The following is a 22,911-nucleotide window of genomic DNA, read 5'->3' as shown; positions in this document are numbered from 1 at the left end:
GGCTGAACTATCAGCTCGAAAGTGAGAGACACAGATAATGCAAGTTGTTGTATTTGATCAGATCTGATCATTTGGAGAACAAGGCAAGCCACTTTGCATCACAGTGCGATACCCTAAAATGCACACATTATCGAAATTAACAAGTTTCTTCAAAAGTAACATCAAACCGATCTTGCCTTAGAACTAGTAAGAAATGTCTAAGAGCAAACCAAAACCCAAGGCACATCATAGGGGTCTCTGGGACGGCTGACATTACGTAGGAGGCAATTTCAGTGTCAAATGGTCTCTGTAACAATCACCCAAGACTTGAGAAGCTGTGGGATGCTAAAACGTGGCCTGATTCTCCCCCCCCCCCAACAGCAGCATGCTACTCACCTGTCCTCTGGGTTGGCTTTGCTGCTGAGCCTGGTTCTGTTGTGGATTCTGCTGCTGCTGGTTGTTCTGCTGCTGTTGGTTCTGCTGCTGGCTCGGCTGGCTCTGACTCTGCTGGAAGCGCTCAGTCTTCACAACGGACATGTCTTCCGAATTGTCCTGGTCAGAAAAGAGATATATATCTAGAAATAGGAACAATATGGAAAACATGAAAGAAACATTAATAAATCAAAATTTAGAAAGAGGCTAAAATAAAATGGTCACGCAGTAGGAAACATCTGGAAACAACCACATTTTAACTGCTGAATCTGAATGTGGAAACAAAATGGCAAACGGTGGACAATGTTGTATTTAACTAAAACAAAGAACATATATATTCCATTCGAAATTACCTACCCAGCACAGCAGAAGTGAGAAATTGAAATTCACATAAAACCAGTTCCAGTGATAGAGGGTCGTTGAAGTGAATACCCTGACAATATAGATGAATCCACTTCCAGCTTTGAGTCTTGGTGTAGTTACAATATCTGCTCCCCACACTGCCAACATCTCCAATTCCCGTTAACATTCTATCCCCACCTATTACATACACATTCCAAACTAACATTTGCTAATAACATTCTATATAGAATACACCAACATACCTCAACACAACACATCTTACCCTTTTATAACACCAAACAAAATTGTAAAAAATCCCAAATGTTGCAAGGAAATACCATATGAGTTGTAATACAATTCAATGAGAATAAAGTTAAATCTTACATTAACACTATACATGCATAGTAATACAGTTCCTAAAGAGAGAACAATAAATTGTCACATAAAGAAAAAACAAACTATGAAATAAAAATCCTTAAGGTAATTCATTAATAGTACTCTACAACCACTTCTACTCATGCTACCATACTCATTCCTCTTTCCTTTCTTCGTCCACATCTACATCATGCCATCCATTCAGTTCTTCCCTTTCTCAAATGTCCCTGTTCTCAATATCTTGATAAACATCCTCTTCCAACCACAACCAACTTCTTCCTTGAACCTTTCCATGAACATCTTTCGCCTGATCATTGAACATAGATCCACCTTTGAATTTAGATATTCTACTCATATGACACACCCTACCATCACTTAATTTGACAGAATTTCAAAGCACAGCTACAATTCTTAACGGAACTGACCCCCCCCCCCCCACTTCCTGTTACATCCAGGTTTCCTCATCGGAAACAATAGTCCAACTTTAGATCTATGTTTTTTGTTGAAAACCTTCTTATAAATAGCCATTGTCTGTAGTTATCTTCTTAGGCAGCCCTTCTCTCTGAAAAATCTCATCCCTGAATCTTACCACGGCCTGTCCATCTGCTCTCCCGACAAATTGAATTTCTGGCCATTTAGAAAAATAATCCACAGTAGTCAACAGAAAAGTATTAAACCCATCTTCATTCAAAACCCGTCCCTTAATATCCAACCCAATGACTTCCCAAGCCAACCAAATCACTTTATTCAGCTTTTGGAAAAAACAAACAGAAACAATGGAGGCTTACACAAAACCTGGAACTTATCCGCAATGCTACAATCCAAACATTCTCTCACCACCCTTTCAATGTTACTAGCTCTACTGGCCACCAATAGTATTCCTTAACTCTTCTTTTACTCTTGACGATTCCTAGATGACCTTCATGGCAAAGACCTACAATACAGTACATCGTCACACTAGGTGGGACCACTTTTGTCCCTCTCATCAAGATATTGCCAACCACCAATAACTCATCCGGAAATTCCCAGAAACTGAAAAACATCTAATCCAACGAACTATTCACCAGCCAACCTTCCACAACACACTTCACAAATTAATTCAACATTTAATACTCCATCATAGCATCACACCACTCGCTCATTTATTGCCACTCCACCCGTAGACTCCGTCTAAGCTATACTGAACTCTTCCTAATCATCCTGTGACACCTCCTTCAATGGCATTCCGCCACTTTGTTTTTAACTCCTAGCATATATTGTAATGTATAATTAAAATCAAACAAACAATCTTAGACATGAGCTACTCTAGGAGTGAGAGGCCTTTAACAGTTTTTCAAAAGTAAGCAATTTGTCAGGATTTATGTTCACAGCAGACCAAAATCTCAAAACCCCATATGAACTGACAGAACCTTCCCAAACCCCACACCACAGCAAGATTTCCTTCTTCAACCACTGAATAGCGTTCCTCAGCAAGAGTCAATGCTCTGGACGTATAGGCACCCTTTGTGACAACACTGCACCCAGGCCTTTACAACTCGCTTCAGTAGTCACAACACACTTCAATTTTGGATCAAAACCGCGAAGCACTTTAGCAGAACATAGTTCTCATTAGATTTGTTCAAATTGATTGCAAAAGTTCATTCCACTTAAACTCAACTTTGTTCTTCAAAAGTTGTCTCAGATTGAAAGTCTTTTCAGCAAAATTCCTGACGAACTTCGAATAAATTTCAAATAGTCCTAAAAAGGACCTTAATTTTTATTTTTTAGTTGATGTGGGTGCATTCTTAAGCACTTCCACTAACTCCATTTTAGGTTTAAAACCTTCCTTGGCAATTGCATGCCCAACATAATTTAAAGATTGTACAGCAAATCTCAATTTCGGGGCTTCAGCCGTTAACCCACATTTTTTAATTTCCTACAGACTTCTCTCTCCCTCTAATGCTCTTGCCTTTTACCTCCCATGACTAATGTATTGTCCTGGAAGAACAAGGTCCCCTTGTTTCTTTCAAGCAAATGAACCATTCATTAAGGAGAGCATTCGAAACCTCTTCTATATACTTATATGTGTATGTACTTTGTGGGCTCTGGAGATCAGCCCTAGGACTGGTCTGCTTCCGCTTAGGGACTTTCTGTTCAACTGCCTCTATTTAACTGTTTTGATAGAAAACGATCAGCAGAGGTCAGTAAAATACCGTTATCACTTTTGCATTCTCTAGATTCCAGCCCATAGAAATTGTCTTCCATGAGTACCCGTAGACAATATATTTTTTTTCAAATCTTGTATTCTCAGTGAGATTAAAAACAGAGCTTTGGACTATACCATTTCCCGCTGAAAGGCAAAATTTCTGTCCATGTGTTCCCATACCTGGTGTGTCACGCAGTTTGGTGCTTACTTTCCCTCCATGCTAAAGAACAGTAGATGTTTCAGCACCTAGGCTAATGTGCTGCATAGCTAAAAATATTTACGGTCCGATAGACAAGACAGATTACATTGCAAATGCTTGTTTTTGAAAGAAGGACGCCCGAGGCTAGCCTAGATGGTATGCTGACGAAACATAACCAACCCATAGGTGTCATGAATGCAGTCAAAACTTACTCTCGTGGTGCAATGGAACTTGAAGGTATGCAGAGGAAAGATCTATTGCCGCAAATCACTGCATATCTTAGGTCAGTGACAACATTTTATTTTTAGGAGAGGAAATCTCTCTATGATAATATTCCTGTTCAAAGCCCTCAAATCTACACATAACCGTATTTTACCATTAGGTTGTCTTGCCACCACCAATGGCGTAATCCATTCAGCCCCCTCCACGCGCTCACTAATACCAGCACTCAACAGTTTAACAAATTCATTTCATCTCTCACAAGAGATGGCATCTATTTTTTTTTTTATTGTTTTATGGCAAAATCCTTTTAACATTTACATTTTTCCTAAAAATACCTGTGAATACTCTTTGGGCACGTTTCCATATCATCCATTATCAAACATTGTTCCATGCTATTGGGATTCAAATAATAACAAGTTCCCTTTGGTCCATCCATCCCAAAATACATGGACCCTCCTTGGCCACATACAATTTCCTGTAGCCTTCCTATTTTCAAATTCAAACGTAAGTATTCTGAATCTCAACATGGGAATACATTCCCTAATTAACGTTTCTGGGGAGATATCAGGGAGAGGGTGTTCATGTTCTAATTTCCCTACAAACTTCTCCTTCCAAACACTCTCATTCACAATAGTGAATGGGGATCCAGAGTCTGCCACAATCCGCAATTAGATTTCACCCAACTTTTTTTCTTGTATCAATTGACAACAGGTACACATTTTCTTCACATCACCATTCACACAAAGAACACAAGCTTTCAACGTATTTCTGCAATCATCTTCTGAACTACTAGAGTTATCTTCTGATGATTTCCAAATGGATTCCTTAACCAATTTAACCAGGACATCACAATACCTCTTACACACTCTCGCGAAATGTCCTTTAATGCCACACGCTGCACACTTCTGATTAATTGCTGGGCAGGTTTTACTATAAGCAAGACGGTTTAAACTGCCACAACGATAACACTTTCTTCCTTCTGAGTTAGATTTGCCAAATCCCTTCTGCTCATCTTTCACCTTATCTGTATTCCAATTGGTGGCCGTAGCACTTTTCAAAACGTTGGTTCTGCACAATTCTACTAACCACACACTTCCCTTTTAACAGTTGTTCCAAGGCAGCTTTTGCACTGCGGTTAGTAATTTCAGTTGTTTGCAAGGCAGAAATTACTTGCACTCAACTGCAAGTCACAATGAGGCCATAGCCTTTCTTGTAGCAATTGGTTATTCACATGCATTATAATTTGGTCCCTTATGAATTTGTCATGTAGTGACCCAAATCTACACATTATAGCTAATTTCTTCAGTGCAGAAACATTAATCAATGGGCTCACTTTTCTGGTTTCCTCTAGAAAAAATTAAACCTATCAAGTTCAATTCAAACACACAAAGACTAGTACTCATCCAAGTCTGCTACAGCATTCTTAAAAACATCTCACCCTGCAGACGTTCTTGTTTTTTTATTAATCCTGTTATACACCTTCAGTACATGCGTCCCCAATGATTGTGCTCTGAGTTGGGGTGGCCACATGAGGACGGGGTCACAGCTAAGTGTTTACAAAGGTTATGGGGAGTTGCAGGAGTTGTGCAGTCTCCCCCAACATGAAGTGAAGTCCCCTCTAAGTCTCTGGGAGACTTGAAAGAAACAACCCCTCAAGGGCTCAGCTTTGCAACAACAGCATCCTGTGGCTGGAACTTTTGTTCTTCAGCTGGGGGTGAGTTAGGGACTGCACCAAGGTATGAAGGGACGAGCTGGGGATGTCTGGAGAAGTGCATCCCCTGGGGGTGACGGGGTGCAATTGCACGAGAAGTGCATTTACCAATGTTATTTCTTTTGAAGGACTGACAGTCTTGTGTGTAATGTGAAGTGATAAGCAATATGGGGTTATGTCGGGACATTACTGCTGGGGTGTCTGACTGTATATGCTTAATCCTGTGATTATAACTGTGATGCCTTTCAGGGGCTTTAATTGCAATGCAGTATAATGGTTATCAGCTATAAGTACTGTCATTTTAAGTGAGGCTTAAACATGTATTCTTGCTGCTGTGTTAAGTGAAGAACAACCCAGACTGTTAGTCCCCAAGATGTAGGAGGTGTATACTGTATGGTCAGTATGAGATGCTGAGTCAGGGTTATGTGTCAACATGGCAGGTGTGCCCATTTTAAAAAGCTTGTTGATATAAAGGGGGTGGGTCGCCAGTGGGATGGAGCCAGTGGGCAAGGCCCTCACTCCAGGTTATGTTCAACCCACTGCATTAGGGGGCAAGATGATGTGCATACATGGAAGTGGTGGTACTGAACCCCACCTCCCTGAGGGAGGGGTGGAAATGTTATGCAATGTCACAAAGTAATTCCAACAGCTTATGTATATTTGTAAATTGGTGCATAGTATTGAGTAGTGTGTGTGTGTTTAATAAATGTACTCTTCCTTTTATAAAGCAAAGTACAGACTCGGCAATCAATTTTTGAGTGTTATTTCTACGTACTGGTAAATGGCGATTAATACCCCACACCACCTCCCTTGAATAAGCCATAGACTGCTCTGCAACGCTACCCTCTTAGAGTCCAGCACTACAATGGGGTGTTTGGCTCCCAGTGAAGGACAAATGTAGTCATGGTATTTGTGCAGGCCTCACCGATACTACCTCGTTTTACAACAGGCGCACCCTCTCCTCTTGTCTTATTTGAACCACAACTAACGAAAGGAAGATAAATGTATATAAAAATAATAAATGAATAAATAAAAAGAGAATGAGAGACATCAAGTATCTAACAGAGCGTGTATATGCCGGGTTTTGCGCCTTCCGAGTAGGGTTGTGCCAAGAGTCATGTGTGCATAGCGGGTATGAGATGCTCTTCCTGTGTTGTGTGAGGGCATACAAGCAATGAGGTGTCGTGTATCTGGAGTTTTGTCTATGGATCACTGTGATGGAATGTGGGGTCATTACTGAACTTGACAGCTGTGACTTACGACGTCTTGCATGCACAGCCCGCCCATTCTTACCCAGACTACTTGTTAGGCATCCACCTCCGCCTGCTGCGTAGGAGGCGTATGTGGCGTAGCATTAGCTTGTATGAGGGTTTTTAAAAGTTCATCCCAGGCCTGCGCGATGGGGAATTTGCGCAGCCCTGCCGTTTCCTCCCTATGCAGAATAATGCTCTCCGCCTGCGCCCAGACCTCTAGGGATTTCAACCAATGGGGTGCCCCTGGACGGTCTTTATGTTTCCATCTCTTGGTTATCAATCGTTTAGCGGTTATTAGGCCTAAGTCTTGGAACCTAGATCTCACTTTGTTTTCTTTTGATCGTTTGTACAGTCCCAATACGCACACCTCCCACGTGTTCGGTATCTCGGTGCCAGTGCTGCTTATGAGTGTTTCTGTTACTTTGTGCCAATAGGACATGAGTGATGGGCAGAACCACAGCATATGTAGCAGGTCAGCCCCTATGCAATGGCATCTTGGGCAATCAGAGGTAGTAACGTTAAAATAGTTATTTATCTTATGTAGTATGAATGTTTGTATGAGTTTAAATCGTGAGTTGCGTGGTACGTGTGTGGCACTAGCTAAGATACCCCATTCTTTGTCAGTCCAGGGCCTTCCCCTGTCTTCAGTCTTCAGTCCAGCGCGTACGGAGTCGTTGTGGTAGTTTTAATACATGCGTGAGTAGGGCCTGCACCAGCCAGTGAACCACATGCGCCCCCTCCCCCATCACATACAGATATTGTATAAGCTGATGCATCGGCGGCTCAGTAGTCAAATCTGCCCGCGTTAGTGTCAGCGTTCGTATGATGGCTGCATGCAGGAGGAACTGGCCCAACGGCAATCCTGTATCCGCCGACAAGGCTGCAAAAGGCAGCAGGGCACCACCCTCGAATAAGTCTCCTAGTGTCTCCACTCCTGCAGTGGTCCAGGGCGTTAGTACTGTGTCTGTTACAGTATCCCTGCCTCTGGGTGTCCCAGTAAGTGGAAGTATTGGGGCGTAGGGAATTACGTCTTTTGTGAGTTGAAGGCTCCTTCGATAGCATCTATGGGCTAATTCTATATGTATCTGTGTCGGACGAGGAAGTTTCGCCAATGGATGAAATAGACTATAGATCTGAGTCTATGTCCATGACGCGGTGGCAGTGTCCGTTAGGTTCTTGCCACTTAGCCATTTAGCTACCCATTGTAGCTGTGCCGCTAAGTAGTATAATTCTGAATGGGGAACTGCTAAGCCCCCATTCTCCGGCGGTGCATATAACTTCTGCAATGCTATCCTGGGCCGTCCCGCATTCCAGATTAGACCCCGTATTAATCCCTCTAGCTCCCTAAACATTTGCACCGGAACATACACTGGGAGGTCTGCAAAGTAATACAACAGCCTCGGCAGTATTATCATCTTGGTTAGAGTGATACGGCCCATGACATTTAGCGGCCTTATGGAGGAGACCGCTCATACCAGGTTACCCGCCAGTGTGTCCACCGGTGACCTGTAAATATATATGCCGAGGTATCTGAACGTGTTCGGGTACCAAGCAAGCATAGTCCCGTTAACAACTATGTCCGTCGCGGCTACACTCTCGTGAAAAGGATAGCCTCCCGATTTAGTCCAATTTACCCCAAGGCCGGACACCGCCTCGAAGTTACGGAATATCTCAGATATGGCCGGCGGTATAGCATGCAAGTCTCGTACATATATCAGCAAATCATCCGCATATAGAGACACCGTATGCAAACCATCATCTAGGGAGACAACCCCAGTCTGTGCCGCTCTCCCTGAGCATAGCTGCCAACGGCTCCTTGGCAAGAGAGAAAAGTAGCGGTGATAAAGGGCATCCCTGCCTAGTGCCACGCCTGACCCCGATCGCGTCAGATATGAGTTTACCTGTGCGGACTCGTACCATGGGTCGCTGGTATAGTAATTCCACCAGCTGGAGGTACCCGTCCCCTAGTTCATATTTACGTAGCACTGCCGCTAGATAGGGCCATTCCAATGAATCGAAGGCTTTTTCTAAATCCAGCACTAAGCAGCCCGACCGTGGCCAGTCCCTCGTTGCATACTTCTGAACTCTGAATAATCTGCGGTGCCATCCACGGTTGTTGCCTCCGAAAGACTATAGCATATTCAAAACGCTGCAGCCAAATCAATTTATGGGTGATGCAAATGTAAGGCATGTGTCTGACACATACTCAAGAATACACAATGTTTTCTGCCACTGCGAGGAGGACCCATTTTCAAAGTTGTCTGCGCTATGTAATGTGTTTTTTCTGCTCACACACAAGTGTTTGGCAAAAAAAAAAAGTCTAAACTTGAGAAAATGTGATGGCCCCCAAATGTTAACTCCAATGGAATGACTTAGAATTTTACCTTTCAGAGACTGATGAAGTGACCATCATATTTTTGGGTAACAGCTATTTCCTGAAGTTACACACGAGTAAAATGTTTGCTGTGTGTGCCACACCCCACGTTAAATATAAATAAAATTATTCTGAAAATAAAGAGTTGTATACCCATTTTAACAGTAAAACCCTTGGGAATGACGTGCAGTGTATTTTTTTTTAACAAAGTCAGGCATTAAACCTGAAACGTGCCCATTGGGGATTGTGCCTAGACACAAGAATAATAGATTTATTGACCTCACCATATTATAACTAGAGACTGACGGTGATGAGTTGGACCTCCTTACTAAAGGAGGTGGTCAAAACGGTAGATGTGAACACACGGAACAGACTGTAATGGCGGAGGTATTTAAGGTTGAGTAAAAAGAACGGGAAAAAAATTGACGCCATGGTACCAAAATGAAGAAAAGGGAATGGTTTCATTACTCACAACTTAGATCTGACATAACTATATCAACGCATTACAGCATAATACCTACACAGACGTCATTTAAAGGCTGCAAATAGTTCCGTTAGCAACCGTAAACATCTTATTTAATGTACATTGTTAAGACGTTTAACTACATAAATCTTTCATTTTCACATTTTAGTATGACTACTGAGTATTGGCAAATATAAAACTGCGCCCAATGTCTGTGTGAGTGCTCCTGTGAGAACCTCTCGTTTATGTGAGTAATATAGACACGAGAAGCAATATGCAGCCTACCAAAAACAATTTACGTTTGTCGGGATACGCATTCATTAGAATGGAAAAAAAGGCAGTCTTTGCAATGCAGTACACGATAACACGTTATTATTTCGTTTCAGCAAAGCCGATATATATAGAAACAAACAAGAATCTAAACACACTCGAGCCCCAAATTCAATTATGGTGAGGTCGTATGGTGAAGTGGTCTCTAAATAACATATATACTCACACAATAATAGTAACTGCTATATACTTTATTATGAGATTCTTGAAAACAACACTAACCATGTAATGTAATACTGCGTAGTAAAGTGCAATTCTATAGTAGGTCCTAGGCTTATTTGTGGTTCAAATCTATGGTTAACAAGAACACTACAGCTTGTGGCAATAAGATTCACAACTCCTTAGGCTTCCCGAGTACGGGTTTACCCCCCCCCCCCCGCCGCAATTCTGTAATATGATAACAAAAGCGCACCGTAGGATAATATACACTAACAAGTGCGAGAGAAATACTGTAGTAATGTAGATACACATCTGCGCTTGAGCGAATGTTCACGTTTAAATATGTAACAAATTAAATTAATTTTCCATGTGTTCACACTATTACAAGTACCAAGTCACTTGATGTTCACTGATTTCCATTTCAGGAAGTCAGCGACTGATACTGTTTGGGCGGTGGGAGGTTATTGAGGGGCTGCAGCTCTGCTCTCTCCTCCCCTGACCCGCCCGCTCCCCCAGAAAGGGCGGGAGACACCGCCTCCGGGGGGCGGATGAGGGGCGATCAGCGGCGGGGCGGAGGGAGGGGCTGTGAGAAGGTGCTTTCCCCCAACCCCCCTTCGAATCCCTGTGGGCAGGGCTGGAAGGAACACCGGGGGCCGGCACGGCCTCCCCTCTGTTTCCTCCCGCCGCCCTGTCTGAAGCTGCGGCCTCCACCCCTCAGCCCGCCTCAACATGCCTGAACTCTCACATCTAACAGCGAGCCCTTCCCTCCTTTTTCCCCAACGCCCACCCAACTAATAATTTTCTTACCGCTCATATTCTGGGGTGACCGGGACGCGAGCGCTCACTCAAACCAAAAGCCCGCGTACCCAACATCCACCGATCTCGTGCTGACGAGGCAAGCAAGCAACCTAACCTAGCTGGAGGGGAAGGGGACTCGACAGTGTAGGGGTGGGACTAGCCAACGTGACAACCTAGTGGACCACTCCCAGTTGGCTATGGGAGGCTCCAAAGCCCGCCTTCTTTGACTGGCAGAGGAAGGGTTGGCCAATCGACTAGAGAGAGGGCCCCGCCCTGTAGGGGGAGGGTATGTTTAGAAGGAGGAATGTGGTGTGGTGAGAGACGCCACAGTTTTTTTTATTTTATCCCGCCCATTTATTTTAGCGTTTCCTTTTGCGTGGCATTGCATTGTACCAATCGTAGCACGAGCGGCGTTGATAGACGGGGGAGCGACCCATAGGAGTGGTGAAAGGGTGGGGTAACCCAGGATGGAAGGCAGGTTGGGTGTGGGTGAGGGGGTGAGATGGGTTGGGCGCGATGGTTCTGGGGGAGGGAATGGCGGTCGTGGCGCCATTATTTTCAATTCAAAGAGTTTATAAGGAGGTAGTCAGGAGCGCTTTGAAGTTACTTCGCTTACCTGGGATCAGCGTCTTCCGTAGCCCATTATATCCATGTACTGAAAGCCAGATCCAACCACCGTCCCATCCAGGAAAACGCATAAAACTTGGCTGATATGCTATCTGAAAAATACAACCAAAACTAAAATGAGCGCAAAATCATCTCTTTAGGTCGTTTGGCGGCGGGCATTCCCTGAAATGACGGATCAAAGTCGGCCAGTTCTTTCCCAAAATGGCTGCCACTATCAATGTTCGACAGATTCCTCAGCAAGACAAGGTGCTCGCAACAGTGATGACCGTGTTTGTTTGCTCCTAGAACACAGACTCACTGAATGTGTTTTTCAAGTTTAATTGTACCTCTTTATTTCGTTCTAGTTCCCATCGCAAGGAGTTTCATACATCAGGGTTGGTGTGTTAAAAAAGCAATATCTGTGGTCGGGTATTGCAAGTCATAAATGAGTTCGTTCCTGAGTTCCTATATTGGTCTCGATTTATGTTTTTTTTTTTTTTTTCTACTTCAAAATATTTTTATTGAGTTTTATGATAGGAGATATTCACGCAATAAGTACAATGTGGGTATCTTGTATACTTTGTATAACGCTTTTAACAAGTAATAAGATAATTGTTTATAAGGTAAACATGTTTGAAGCATTGTTGTTGGTTATGTATACAGTGAGATTCGAAAGTAAGAAGAGGGGAATAATGAGGCGAGCCACACTATTGGGTTTCAGGTAGTTGTGGTATGAACTTTGTGTTGGTCATTTTGGGGTTTCACCTCACATTCGTATGTTAGAGGTTGTTAACGTTAAGAACAGTCTTTATGTTGAGGCATGGATTTTAGCTATCTATGGGGGCTTTACTGTTTGGCTATACAGATGAAGGTTATTCCATAGTCAGTGTGTCCATTGGATGTTAAAATTCGTTTTGAATGCTGTGCTGTTTGCACTTCTGGCGAAGCAGACCCATTCCCACCACGTGTGTGTGTGTGGGGGGGGGGGGATAGATTCTCAAATGATTTCCAAGCGCATAGTATGTTTAATCCCTATGGTTAGTATAAGTGTAGCAGAAAGGGTTTATTTGCGTTTAATTCTTCAGTAGGTGTAAGGGACAATGACCCCAGGGTCACCACATAGTTGTTGAGGGTAATTTTGGTGTGTAATGGTATATTTATGTTGGTTTCGGTTTCCGGCCAGAACTCCTGGATCATTTTACAGTTGAAAAGTATATGCTTAAGAGATGGAGCATCGTGTCCACAGTTTACATTGAGACCAGCTGGTAGATATTTTGTTTTTTTTAAGGAAAAATTTCTTCAATTTTTCCATTAATTTTTCGCTATGGTGGGGGAGGGGCTATTGTAGGGTTATTTTCAGCACTGTTTGAATTTAATGTTTTGTCAATTCTGTCTGCAGCTTGCAGTAGGGCACAGCATTTTATTAGAAGGTTGATGAGATTTGTGTTTTCCTTTACTCTGAGCAACCACCAGTTTTAGAAAGCTGCACAAGCATGCTGTTTAGGTTGTGGGCACATTGTAGCTCACTAAAGATTTTAGGTATTGGAGATGTCCTAAGTCTTTGATGCATATTGTCTTTTTCTGCATTATTCGACCACACCGGGAACTTATATTTTGTATTACCCCATAGAGAGGCAAACTCTGATACTTGAATCTTGATAGGAAGTTTTTTTGTCAAGTATTTTAAGAGCCAAAAGAGTGTCTGATAATGGGAGTGGGTGGTGAATTCTGAGTTTTTATTAGTGTAGATCGGGAAGAGAATTGTTTTGTTTGGTCTTCTATATGTGAATGCAGAGGTCTGCCTTGGGCTACTTGGTGTAACAACCCCAAAGACCGTATTACTTAAAAGGGTGTCTGGTATTTAGAGAAGTTTGGGAGGCTAATTTCGCCTTCGGACTTGTATAAATTGAGTTTACTCAGAGAAGTCCTACTTCTCTTGCTCTTCCACATGAAGCCAGGTATCTGACCGTGTAAAGAAGTTGATTGAGAGTTGGAGGCAGAGCATGAAAGGTAGCAAAGTCTATTTGATGGGCAATCATCATTTTGATGCATTCAAACGTGGGCAAAGCCAAAGTCCCTATCTAGTGTTGCTCTCATAATTGTCTGGTGACAGCTGCGCTCTCAAGCCAGACCATAACCAGTCTGGGTGTGGTGAATCAGTAGGGGGTGCACTTTTTCCAGTCTCTGTGCCTGGATTTTCATGTAGATCTTAAAGTTTACATTTAATATGGAAATATGTTAGTTGTTTTTAACCTCTCAGGGGTCTGTCCCATCTTTGTATTACTGCAAATGTGGCTTCAGATGCTGATTTTTCCTGATTGAGGTAGTAGACTGTCTTTTGAGCTTTTGTAAAAGCTCACCAGGAACCATCCAGTGCCGTAGAGGTGGATAGCTGTACATCTGTTAGATCCCCCTATTAACCGCATCTAGTATTATGACTTTTACATAATGGTGTATATAAACTAGTTGAAGTCAATGTAAAGAAGTAATGCATAAAAAGTAAAACCTGCATAATAATGCAGTAATGTATAGCAATGTTTAAGGTAGCTAGCTGTACATAACAACTCTGAACAATAAGATTAACTATAGGGTGGGCCTATAAGCAATGTCCAAGAAATAGCTTGGCTACATCCTATGCTAATGAGAACATACTACAGCCAGTCGTAGTCCAATGGCACCTTTAGTATTTTTACCCATGAAGCGCATGAAGATAGGGCAGACAGCTTATGTATTTATAGTTTGTAGGAGTTGTAACAGCCGTTTTGTTGATGTTGCTATGGTCAATGGGCGTAACCAGATTGCCTGAATAATTGAAGAGTGAGTTCAAATAGTCGATAAGCAAGGTATTGTCAGTAAGGCAAGCAGTACATTAGGCATGGTGCGTTTGATATGCTTGAACAGTATGTGGTTAATGCGAGTAAGGTTATTACGAGAAGAGTACAGTATAAAAGCCAGCTGTCTGACAGTATATGGAAGTAACGAAGACAAGCTTGCAAGGCACACATTGCACGTTCATTTTGGTGTGTGATAGGTTATCAAGAAAGGAATCCAGTTGCGTGGGTTAGTCAAATGTTTTTTCTGTTGACAAATTATCACTTTCAAAGGGAAAGGATGTGTTCAACGCTTTCATCTTGTTCCTCAGGGCTCAGAATCCTTTCCTATGTGTTATAGTTTCTATAGCATAGTCCTGTGAGAGCCATATCTTGTGTCCTCTCGAGATGGCAGAGTTTATTTTCCTCATTTGGTCTAGGATCACCTCTGTATGAGGATAACACAGGATCTGAAGATCATTGGTGGGAGGACTTTAAATGATCCATCATTTGATTGTTACTCCATGGGTTCTCTCAAATTTAAAGTCTTAAAGTTGACATTCCAAACTAGAGGTATCCAATGTTCTAGGAAGGATGCACAGGAACCTGCTCCTTTTTCTACGTTCTCAGGTAGACTAAAAATTCTAACGTTGCTTCTCCTGTTTGTTCTCAAAATCCGTAGTTTCCTTTTATAAGTTTGCCACTTTCTTTGCTTGTTGCTTTCTTTAGTTGGATAGAACATGGATCCTCAACTTTATTCATTCTGCTTTTTCCATTCCATTCTGCTTGACCTATTTAGGAACTTTTTCATGAGACCTTTCATTTCTAGCTGCAGAAGATCAGTGTTTGTTTTGGTGGATCTTGTAGGCAGGATAGTCAGTTAAGTTTAAGATCGGATCTAGATTAGTGGATGAATCCTATCTATTGATAGGAAAGTCAGGTGCAGGAGGTTCTGATGTTTTCTTTTGGCTCACTCCTTGCTTTTTAATATCTTTGGGGTCTCTTTCTTTGTCTTTTTCGTCTGTCATTTTCTTGGCTTTTGGGTGAGTAAAAGAAATGTATCCAATATTTTTATATACTTAAGACAAAAACAATAAAATTCTCCAATGCAGTACTTTAAAAATCTTCAGTTATCAAAATAACCTTGAAAAACAGTTCCTTGAAGTCGATAGCTCCCTCTGGGGCTATCACGGCGTCGTGAGCAAACAAATCCAAACAGTTCTGGCTGACCGCGGTGTCGCTGGCCAGCTACGCTGTCAGGAAGACTCGCAAAACAGTACCTTTAGAAATGCAGGGTGTCGGCGACCTCTCGTTGAGCTTCTAAAAGCATGGTGTCCGCAGGTGTCGGTTCTGGAGGTCGGTGCAGGAGTTGTCGGGCCCTTGAAGTCGCACACGTTGCAGATCAAACTCCTCGCAGGTGAATTCAGGAGCGCTGGCGTCGGCAGGCGTTGGGTGCAGCAGTGTGGCGTGCGGTGCCCTCAGGTCGCCTAAGAACAGTGCCATGAGTGTGCAGAGGGAGTTATGAGTCAAGTAAAGGCTGAAGACTTTGTCCAGGAGTGTGATATTGGAGAGCTGCCACGTTAGTGCAAGTAGGCAATGGGAATGGTGTGGCTGTGCAGGCTGACTGCATAATGGTCAACCTTTTGAATCTCTAAGAGTGTGATACCAAGTAGTTTTGAAGATTGCACAATTCCCTTGAACTCAAAGGAGTTAAAACTTTTTGGACAGTGATGGGGGCTTTTTCAGAGCAGAAAATCTAATTTAAATCCATAGATTTCATTTCTCTTGTTTGGAGGGTGAATAGGAGTTCAAGGTGCGTGACTCCCACCAATTGAAGGCAGGTTGGAATATATGCTACGGTAGCAGGGAAACCACTGTCTGGTGTTAAGTTAGCCAGTGAACTATCCCACGGGAATCGTTCTGTTTATTCAAAGAGAATTACCAGTACCACATAAAATAGTTCTGTAAAAGAACTATCATATGGCAGAAGAAAAGCCGCTGGAGCGTAATCCATACCGACAAGCCAAAAGGGAAGTTCAATGAGTAAAAATAGATGTTGTTAGGATGACAAAAAGGACACTTTCACAGGCTTTTGCGACACTTTCCTAAGGGTTCAAGCACTTAAATCCTCATGAAACAGTGTGTTAAAGGATATTAAAGAATAGTCCAGAAATTTTATTTTTATATATCATTAGATTCTCGCCGATTTTGTAATGGTAACATGGTAGTGTTCACAGACCCCAACGATTTGGCTCCTTTTGCAAATTTGATAAAAAATAAATAAAAATAAAAAGCATAGTCTACCCAGTGGGAAAATAAAAAGCAGAACAATACAATGGATGGCTTTTAGTATGCTCTGGTTCACCATCAGTGTCCTTGACTCTCATTTGATTTACCAGCTGCCAACATGATGAATGGGGTTGAAAGGGTACTGGGCCATACAATGTAATCTTAGTCAAGTTGTTATAGATTTTTCCCCATTGGTTGTATGGACCTTTGTTTGCTGACGTGAAGCATTGAAAGGGAGAACACATCACCAATAGATGTTTAACTTGTGAAGCCAATGTGACTCCACAATAAGGACCAGGAATTGATGCATATGGATTAAGGGTTTTATTTGGATTACAAATCAATGATATATATACACAAACCAAAAATAAGTACAGCAATACAGTACGTAAGATGAAATGCCTCAGTAGCCTGCAACAGATTGAGATACAGAATTCTGATGGCCACAACAGTCCAAAAATAAATTAAAGCAAACAGGTGTTCCATAAAGACACTTCCGCTCTCTCTTCAAAATGTCGGTTAAATATAGGATCATCTATCAAGGGTCTCTAATTCGGAAGCATAGAATGTTTCAGCATGATCAGACTTTAGTAGAAATCTTTGGAAAAAAAGTAATGTGTTTTGCATAAGGCTTCACACTCTAAAGAATATAGCAAGCAGAGAGGTCTGCACCTCTCGAAGTCTAAAGGGAATCTCTAGTGACCTTGTGTGAACCTGTACCTAAAAGTAACGAGATTCTGAAATATCCTTATATCCTACCACACCATCAGAGACCAATCAAACCATAGCGTGAGAGCATCTGGAACATTGCTCCAGTTTCCCAAAGCAGCTAGCTAGGACTGTGATTCTCAACCACGAACATCTTGCTGTCCGGGTACATGATGAACAGAACGCCTCGTTTAACCTTTGTTTCTCCATGTTTATTGCCCTCCAGGCATCTCATCAGCAGTCTAAAACAGACAATGAGCTTTCTCTAACTAACGAAATGATAAACCTGCAAGAAAAAGAACATCGCTGCCAAAGCAAAATGCATTTTAAATGATATCGGTTGTCGGGCTAACTTTATTTAAGCATTTAATGTGGACATTTTTTTTATATATATATTAAGCAGAAGTTGGTAACTGCTCAAAATGTGATTTAAAGAAGTCAAAATCACATATATTTCCAAATGGTTAGAATAATATAACAAAGTCCACACACAACAAGCCAATGACTCTCGGTATGTTGAGGTTAAAAATTAAACTATGAACAGTAATAAGAAGATGGTAAATGCGAATGAAGTTCTAGTTACTGTTTTTAATGGCTTGATCCCACGGAATTTCTTCATTGAGCCCTATTGTTGCTGTACCCAGAGTAAAAATCCAGAAAACTTCTCTTAACTTCCTAGTTTTCTCTGTGGTGGAACCCTGTTTCGGATACATTTTCTCCAGGATATACCATTGTATAGCTTCGGGCGCATGATTATGTTCCACATAATGTTGCACCATAGGTGCTTGGAGTTTCCTGGTGCGTATTGCTGAACGATGTTCTATAAGTCTGGTGTTAAAGCTTCTCCCTGTTTCCCCTACATATCCTAAGCGACAAGGACAGATAAGTAAATAAACCACATCTGTAGTTTTACAGTTGTTCAAACTCTTGGGTGATATTAATTGCCCATTGAAATTGAATGTAGGTGATTCAATGGCTGTGTCACAAGATTTGCAAGTGGAACATTTGAAGTTACCTACCACTGCTTTATTGCTTTCAATATTTGTTTGTAAAAAAGTACCTGTGTGTTTAATCCTTGAATTGACCACATGATCTTTTATACTTTTATTGCGTCTGAAAGCAAAAAGAGGTTTAGGAATAGCCCTGTCAATATTTAAGATTTGCCAACTTTGATAGACTGCCTGATGTATTCTATCATTAAGCATGGAATGTCTCGTAACAAAGACCAAAGAGGGATCCTTTTTGGCTTTGGTGTTAAATAGTAAATGCTGCCTATCAAAAAAAACGAGCTCTTTTGTATGAATCTCGTACAATTTTTTTAAGATAGCCTCTGGCCAGAAACATATTTTTCATGATTGATTGATCTTTCATCATAATCTTTTATGTTTGTACAATTACGCCTCAGGCGTAAGAACTCTCCAAAGGGTATGCTATTCTTTTGAATAGCCGGGTGGAAACTGTCATAGTGTAAAAGAGTATTTCTTGCTGTAGGCTTGATATACAAGTCCACTACAAGATTACCCTTATCATGTTTAATCAGAATATCTAAATATTCCACCTTTTCAGTACTTATACTGTGTGTAAAATGTATATTATCATCGCAGAGGTTAATCCACTCGATAAATTCCCACAGTTTGTCTTGTGTGTCTGTCCAAATGAAAAAGACATCATCTATGAATCGCGACCAATTGGTCACTGATTCATAGAAGGGTGCCATTTCATTGAATACAAATTTTTTCTCGAAAAGGGACATATAGATATTGGCCACCGTGGGGGCACAAGATGCCCCCATGCTGACGCCTTGTTGTTGTTTGAATAGCTGATTATTAAATTCAAACACATTGTCTTCTAGAACCACTTTTAGGAATTCTAGAACAAAGATAGTGGGACATTTAATGTTGTAAGCGTTGATGAACCAATGGACCGCTGATAAAGCACCTTCAATGGGGATGTTACTGTAAAGGGCTTCTATGTCCATGGTTACTAGAAAATGTGCATCAGGACAAAAAGGTGTATTCTCGACTAAATTGATAATATGTCGAGTATCTTGGACAAATGCTGGTGTTCTCGATACATGCGTACATAGTAAGGCATCTACATACTTAGCCAGTGGTTCAGTAACTGACCCAATTGTAGTGACTATGGGTCTAAGTGGAGGATCTAAGGCATTTTTGTGTACGTTAGGTATGCCATAGATACTGGCCATTTTGGGTTTCTCTTGATTAAGGAATAACCATTCCTTTTCACAGATATCTCCATCTTTCAGAGCTTTGTTGGTTAATCTCTGTATTTTTTTTATTATGTTAGATGCGGGGTCTCTAGTGATTGAACAATAAAAACGAGTATCTCCAAGCATGTGTTCCATTTTGGAGATGTAGGTGGATGTATCGTAAACAACAATGCCTCCTCCCTTGTCACATGCTTTAATGGTTCTATGTGGGTATGTTTCAGATCCTGCAAAGCTGTGTATTCATCTTGACTAAGGTTAAAAGGGGTCTTTTGCACATGCTTAGTAATATTAATGATCTTGTTATAAACCACTTGTTCGAACACTGCCACTTCAGGTGGCAGTTGTTCGACAGTGGGAGTGAACTGAGATGGTGGTGCCAGACCAGATGCATTAATGATTTCTAAATGTGTGTCTTTATTAGTGAAAAAAACCTATAGTCTGATCTTTCTGAAAAAGGCCTTTAAGTCTCTGAACAACTCAAACTTATTTAAGCCTGAGTGGGGGGCAAAAGTTAATCCTTCAAGAGTGGTCAAGAGCACATACCTCTGCCCCATACAACCCCAAGCCAAGGACTATTTTCCCTTTGTAAGCTTTCATTAGGGGTGTGAGGGCCAAACCTCCTTGGTTTGAATTAAATTTAACCAGGCATCCAGCTTGTTGCATGGACCTCTGCTTAACACAACCCATATGAATATCGCATTTTAGGTTCCCATTGAAGGACAGCCCTAAATATTTATAAAAATTCACAACTGCCACCTCCCGTGCAGATACCTTTTGAAATTTATTTACTTTTGTCCCCAAAAATCAACACCTTGGGTTCCTCCAAATTGATTTTATGCAAATTTTGTATTCTATATGTTCCCAAGGAGTCTAGTTTTCTTTGCAGACAAATGCGGGTGTAGTCCAGCAGAACTAAATCATCGCATCGGAGGGAATATGCTGTTTCCTAACTTTGGGGGTGAATGAATGTGATAATTCTATGACTGCTGGAAGGTCTGCCAAAAATAAACGAAATAGTAGAGGAGCTAATGTACATACTTGACGAAGATCATTCAAAATTGGATTTTTTTTGTGATAGTCTGCCATATTTATCTAGCTCGACCTGTACCCAGTTGTTCGTATGTAGTGCTTGAAATGCACTGAAGAGGTCATTTGGGAGCTTCCAGGTCACAAGTTTCCCCCTTAGAAGACCCCTGTCCACTCTTTCGAAGGCTGTTCGAAAATCAATAAAGCAACAGCACCACCTTTGATTAACTTCCAGGGCCTTATGTATGATGGAGTGGTTAATGGTAGAGTGGCCCTCCTGAAAGCCCCTTTGCTCAATCAGTATAATCTTCTGCTCATAAGCCCATTCATCTAGCTGCAAGAGTAGGATATTTGAGAATATCTTCACTGAGATGTCCAAAAGACTAATCTATATTGTGAAGTGTTCGAACCATTCCCCTTTTTCAGGATGAGTTTCACTATTGAGCCCTTCCAAGAGAGGAGATAGTCACCCGTTGAGACTATCCAGCAAATCAGAAGGGAAAGCACCCTTACCCACCAGGCGCTATGGAATTAATTAGCACTGCCGGAATATTATCCGGACCTGCAGCTCTTGATAGTTTAATCCGCTCAATTACCACCTTTACTTCTTTCATTGAAAACCAGGAAGGAGGCAGTGTTGTAGAGGCTATACAGTTAACATTAGATAACATTGGTGAGGTACCATATAGACCCAATGAGGCCTAGAGAATTAGTTTACTTTTGACTGAACTCTTGTTGATTTCCCCCAATTTTATAACCTTAATCATATCATCCCACTTATTATGATAATACAAGACTTTTTCTCTTTAACCAGCTGTCAATACAGGCTCTTTATCCTTTACAGCTTTTGATTTGAATCACCTTCTGGAAACTGCCTAACTTGTTTGGATGCCTTTCCCACCGACTTTTTATTTGCTGACATGCAAGGTCGAACCAACCTTTCCCCTTAACATGACTAGATGATTGTGGCCCATATTATTTATGTCTACACATATGCAATCCAGCACATTGGACAAGATCTCATTGAACCACACAATTCTGTTCTCTTGGCCCCAAGAAAAAAACCTTACTGTTAGCTGTCAGTTGATACGCGGCCAGAATCTGAAGATGAGTTGGGTCAAAGCGAGTAGTAAGCCTCTGAGGGAATGAAACCCTCATGGTCGGTACCTTCTCTACAGCAACAGGTTCCTGAAAATGTAGGCTGGCTGCCGTAGCCCAGTGATCACTCCGCCTCCCCCTCCTCCTCCCCCCCCCCCTCCCCATATTTTGCCACTTTAGGATCTAAAAAAAGACCGAACTGCCTAACTGGGTTACACATATAATCTATCGGGCCTTCCCTATAACCCTGCCAAAACGTGGCAGCTGCGGGGCTGTCATCTTTAAAACAACCATTCAGACATATCAGGCTGTTATTCGTCAGCCATTGGCTTAGTGCCTTGTCCTCCCACTGTATTGAATCAGGGAGGAAGGAGGCTAAAGGACCACCATAACAGTCCAGTACAACTTCCAACTGGGTATCTATCTGACCTGCCTACAATCGAGCAATAAAATATCCAGCCATCACTATTCTAGCTTCAGGAAATCTCCCTAAAATATCCTGTAAGGATTGTTTGAGAGGATCCAGCCAGACCTTTATTCTATGGTATTCTTCTCTATTAATGTATCCATTTATCAATATGAAGCACCTAGAAATATTGTTCAGACCAAGTTATACTGTGGAGAGCTGCATACTGCTGGACAGATTGATTACCTCCAATGGTTTGGTAATTACCGTGGTGGATATTAGGGTTCATACCCCAGCCAAGGCTCTACCCTTACCTCATTTGGAGCCTTTACTGTTTAGAACTACGAAGCCTTCTATTGTTTTATCCTCTCTCAGCCAAGATTCCTAAAGGAACACCACATGGTAGGGCTTTTATCTTTCCTCCAAGTCATCACACTTTCCTGAAACGCTCATACTGAATGTTCCAACTCAAGACTCAGATTGGGAGAAGATTCCTCCCTCTATGGCTCATGAGGCCAATCCTCCCATTTCTAACCATGCGGAAGCTGCATCGGGGGACATATCTATTTATCTGCTCCCGATCTGGAAGGCCCCCCTGCTCCATCAGTCTATCATTTGTAAATACCACCCTCAAATTGTTAGAGGCCTGACCAACTTGCCTCGACTTGTAACCTTTCTTCAGGATAAGGAAAAGTCTGCTCCCACTGAATAGGAACCAGCCGCCCATGCATATTTAAATCAGGGATTGAACCATACACCTTAGGCTTGTCTCCGATGGAACGCCTATCTTCTAAACCAGTCTTGGCTAAGTTCACTTCTGCTTTTGCTACCAATAGTGCAATGCAGCGGGGGAAAAAACCCCACTTTGGATAGCTCTTTTCCCTGCACTCTACATGATCCCCACTGAAACTAAATC

At 41.9% G+C, this 22,911-nt stretch overlaps 1 protein-coding gene and 1 long non-coding RNA gene across 2 annotated transcripts in view; one reads left to right on the top strand and one right to left on the bottom strand.

The window, feature by feature from the left end:
• SP1 (Sp1 transcription factor) overlaps window positions 1-10,965 on the bottom strand; it is a 92,685-nt gene extending 81,720 nt beyond the window's left edge. Inside the window, exons 1-2 of the mRNA XM_085654676.1 lie at window positions 10,832-10,965; window positions 376-554 (exon numbers count right to left, since the gene is read on the bottom strand). Of these exons, the coding sequence (XP_085510802.1) occupies window positions 376-554; window positions 10,832-10,838 (186 nt within the window). The 5' untranslated portion in view covers window positions 10,839-10,965. The remainder of the gene's footprint in view (window positions 1-375; window positions 555-10,831) is intronic.
• A 375-nt stretch (window positions 10,966-11,340) lies between these two features.
• The window catches only part of LOC146856512 (uncharacterized), a 641,203-nt gene continuing 629,632 nt past the window's right edge, over window positions 11,341-22,911 (top strand). Inside the window, exon 1 of the long non-coding RNA XR_014981504.1 lies at window positions 11,341-11,695. This is a non-coding gene — a long non-coding RNA (uncharacterized LOC146856512). The remainder of the gene's footprint in view (window positions 11,696-22,911) is intronic.

The sequence above is a fragment of the Triturus cristatus genome, chromosome 4_1, assembly GCF_964204655.1.
Source record: "Triturus cristatus chromosome 4_1, aTriCri1.1, whole genome shotgun sequence".
Taxonomy (NCBI): Eukaryota; Metazoa; Chordata; class Amphibia; order Caudata; family Salamandridae; genus Triturus; species Triturus cristatus.
This window is presented reverse-complemented; position numbering and strand designations above follow the sequence as displayed.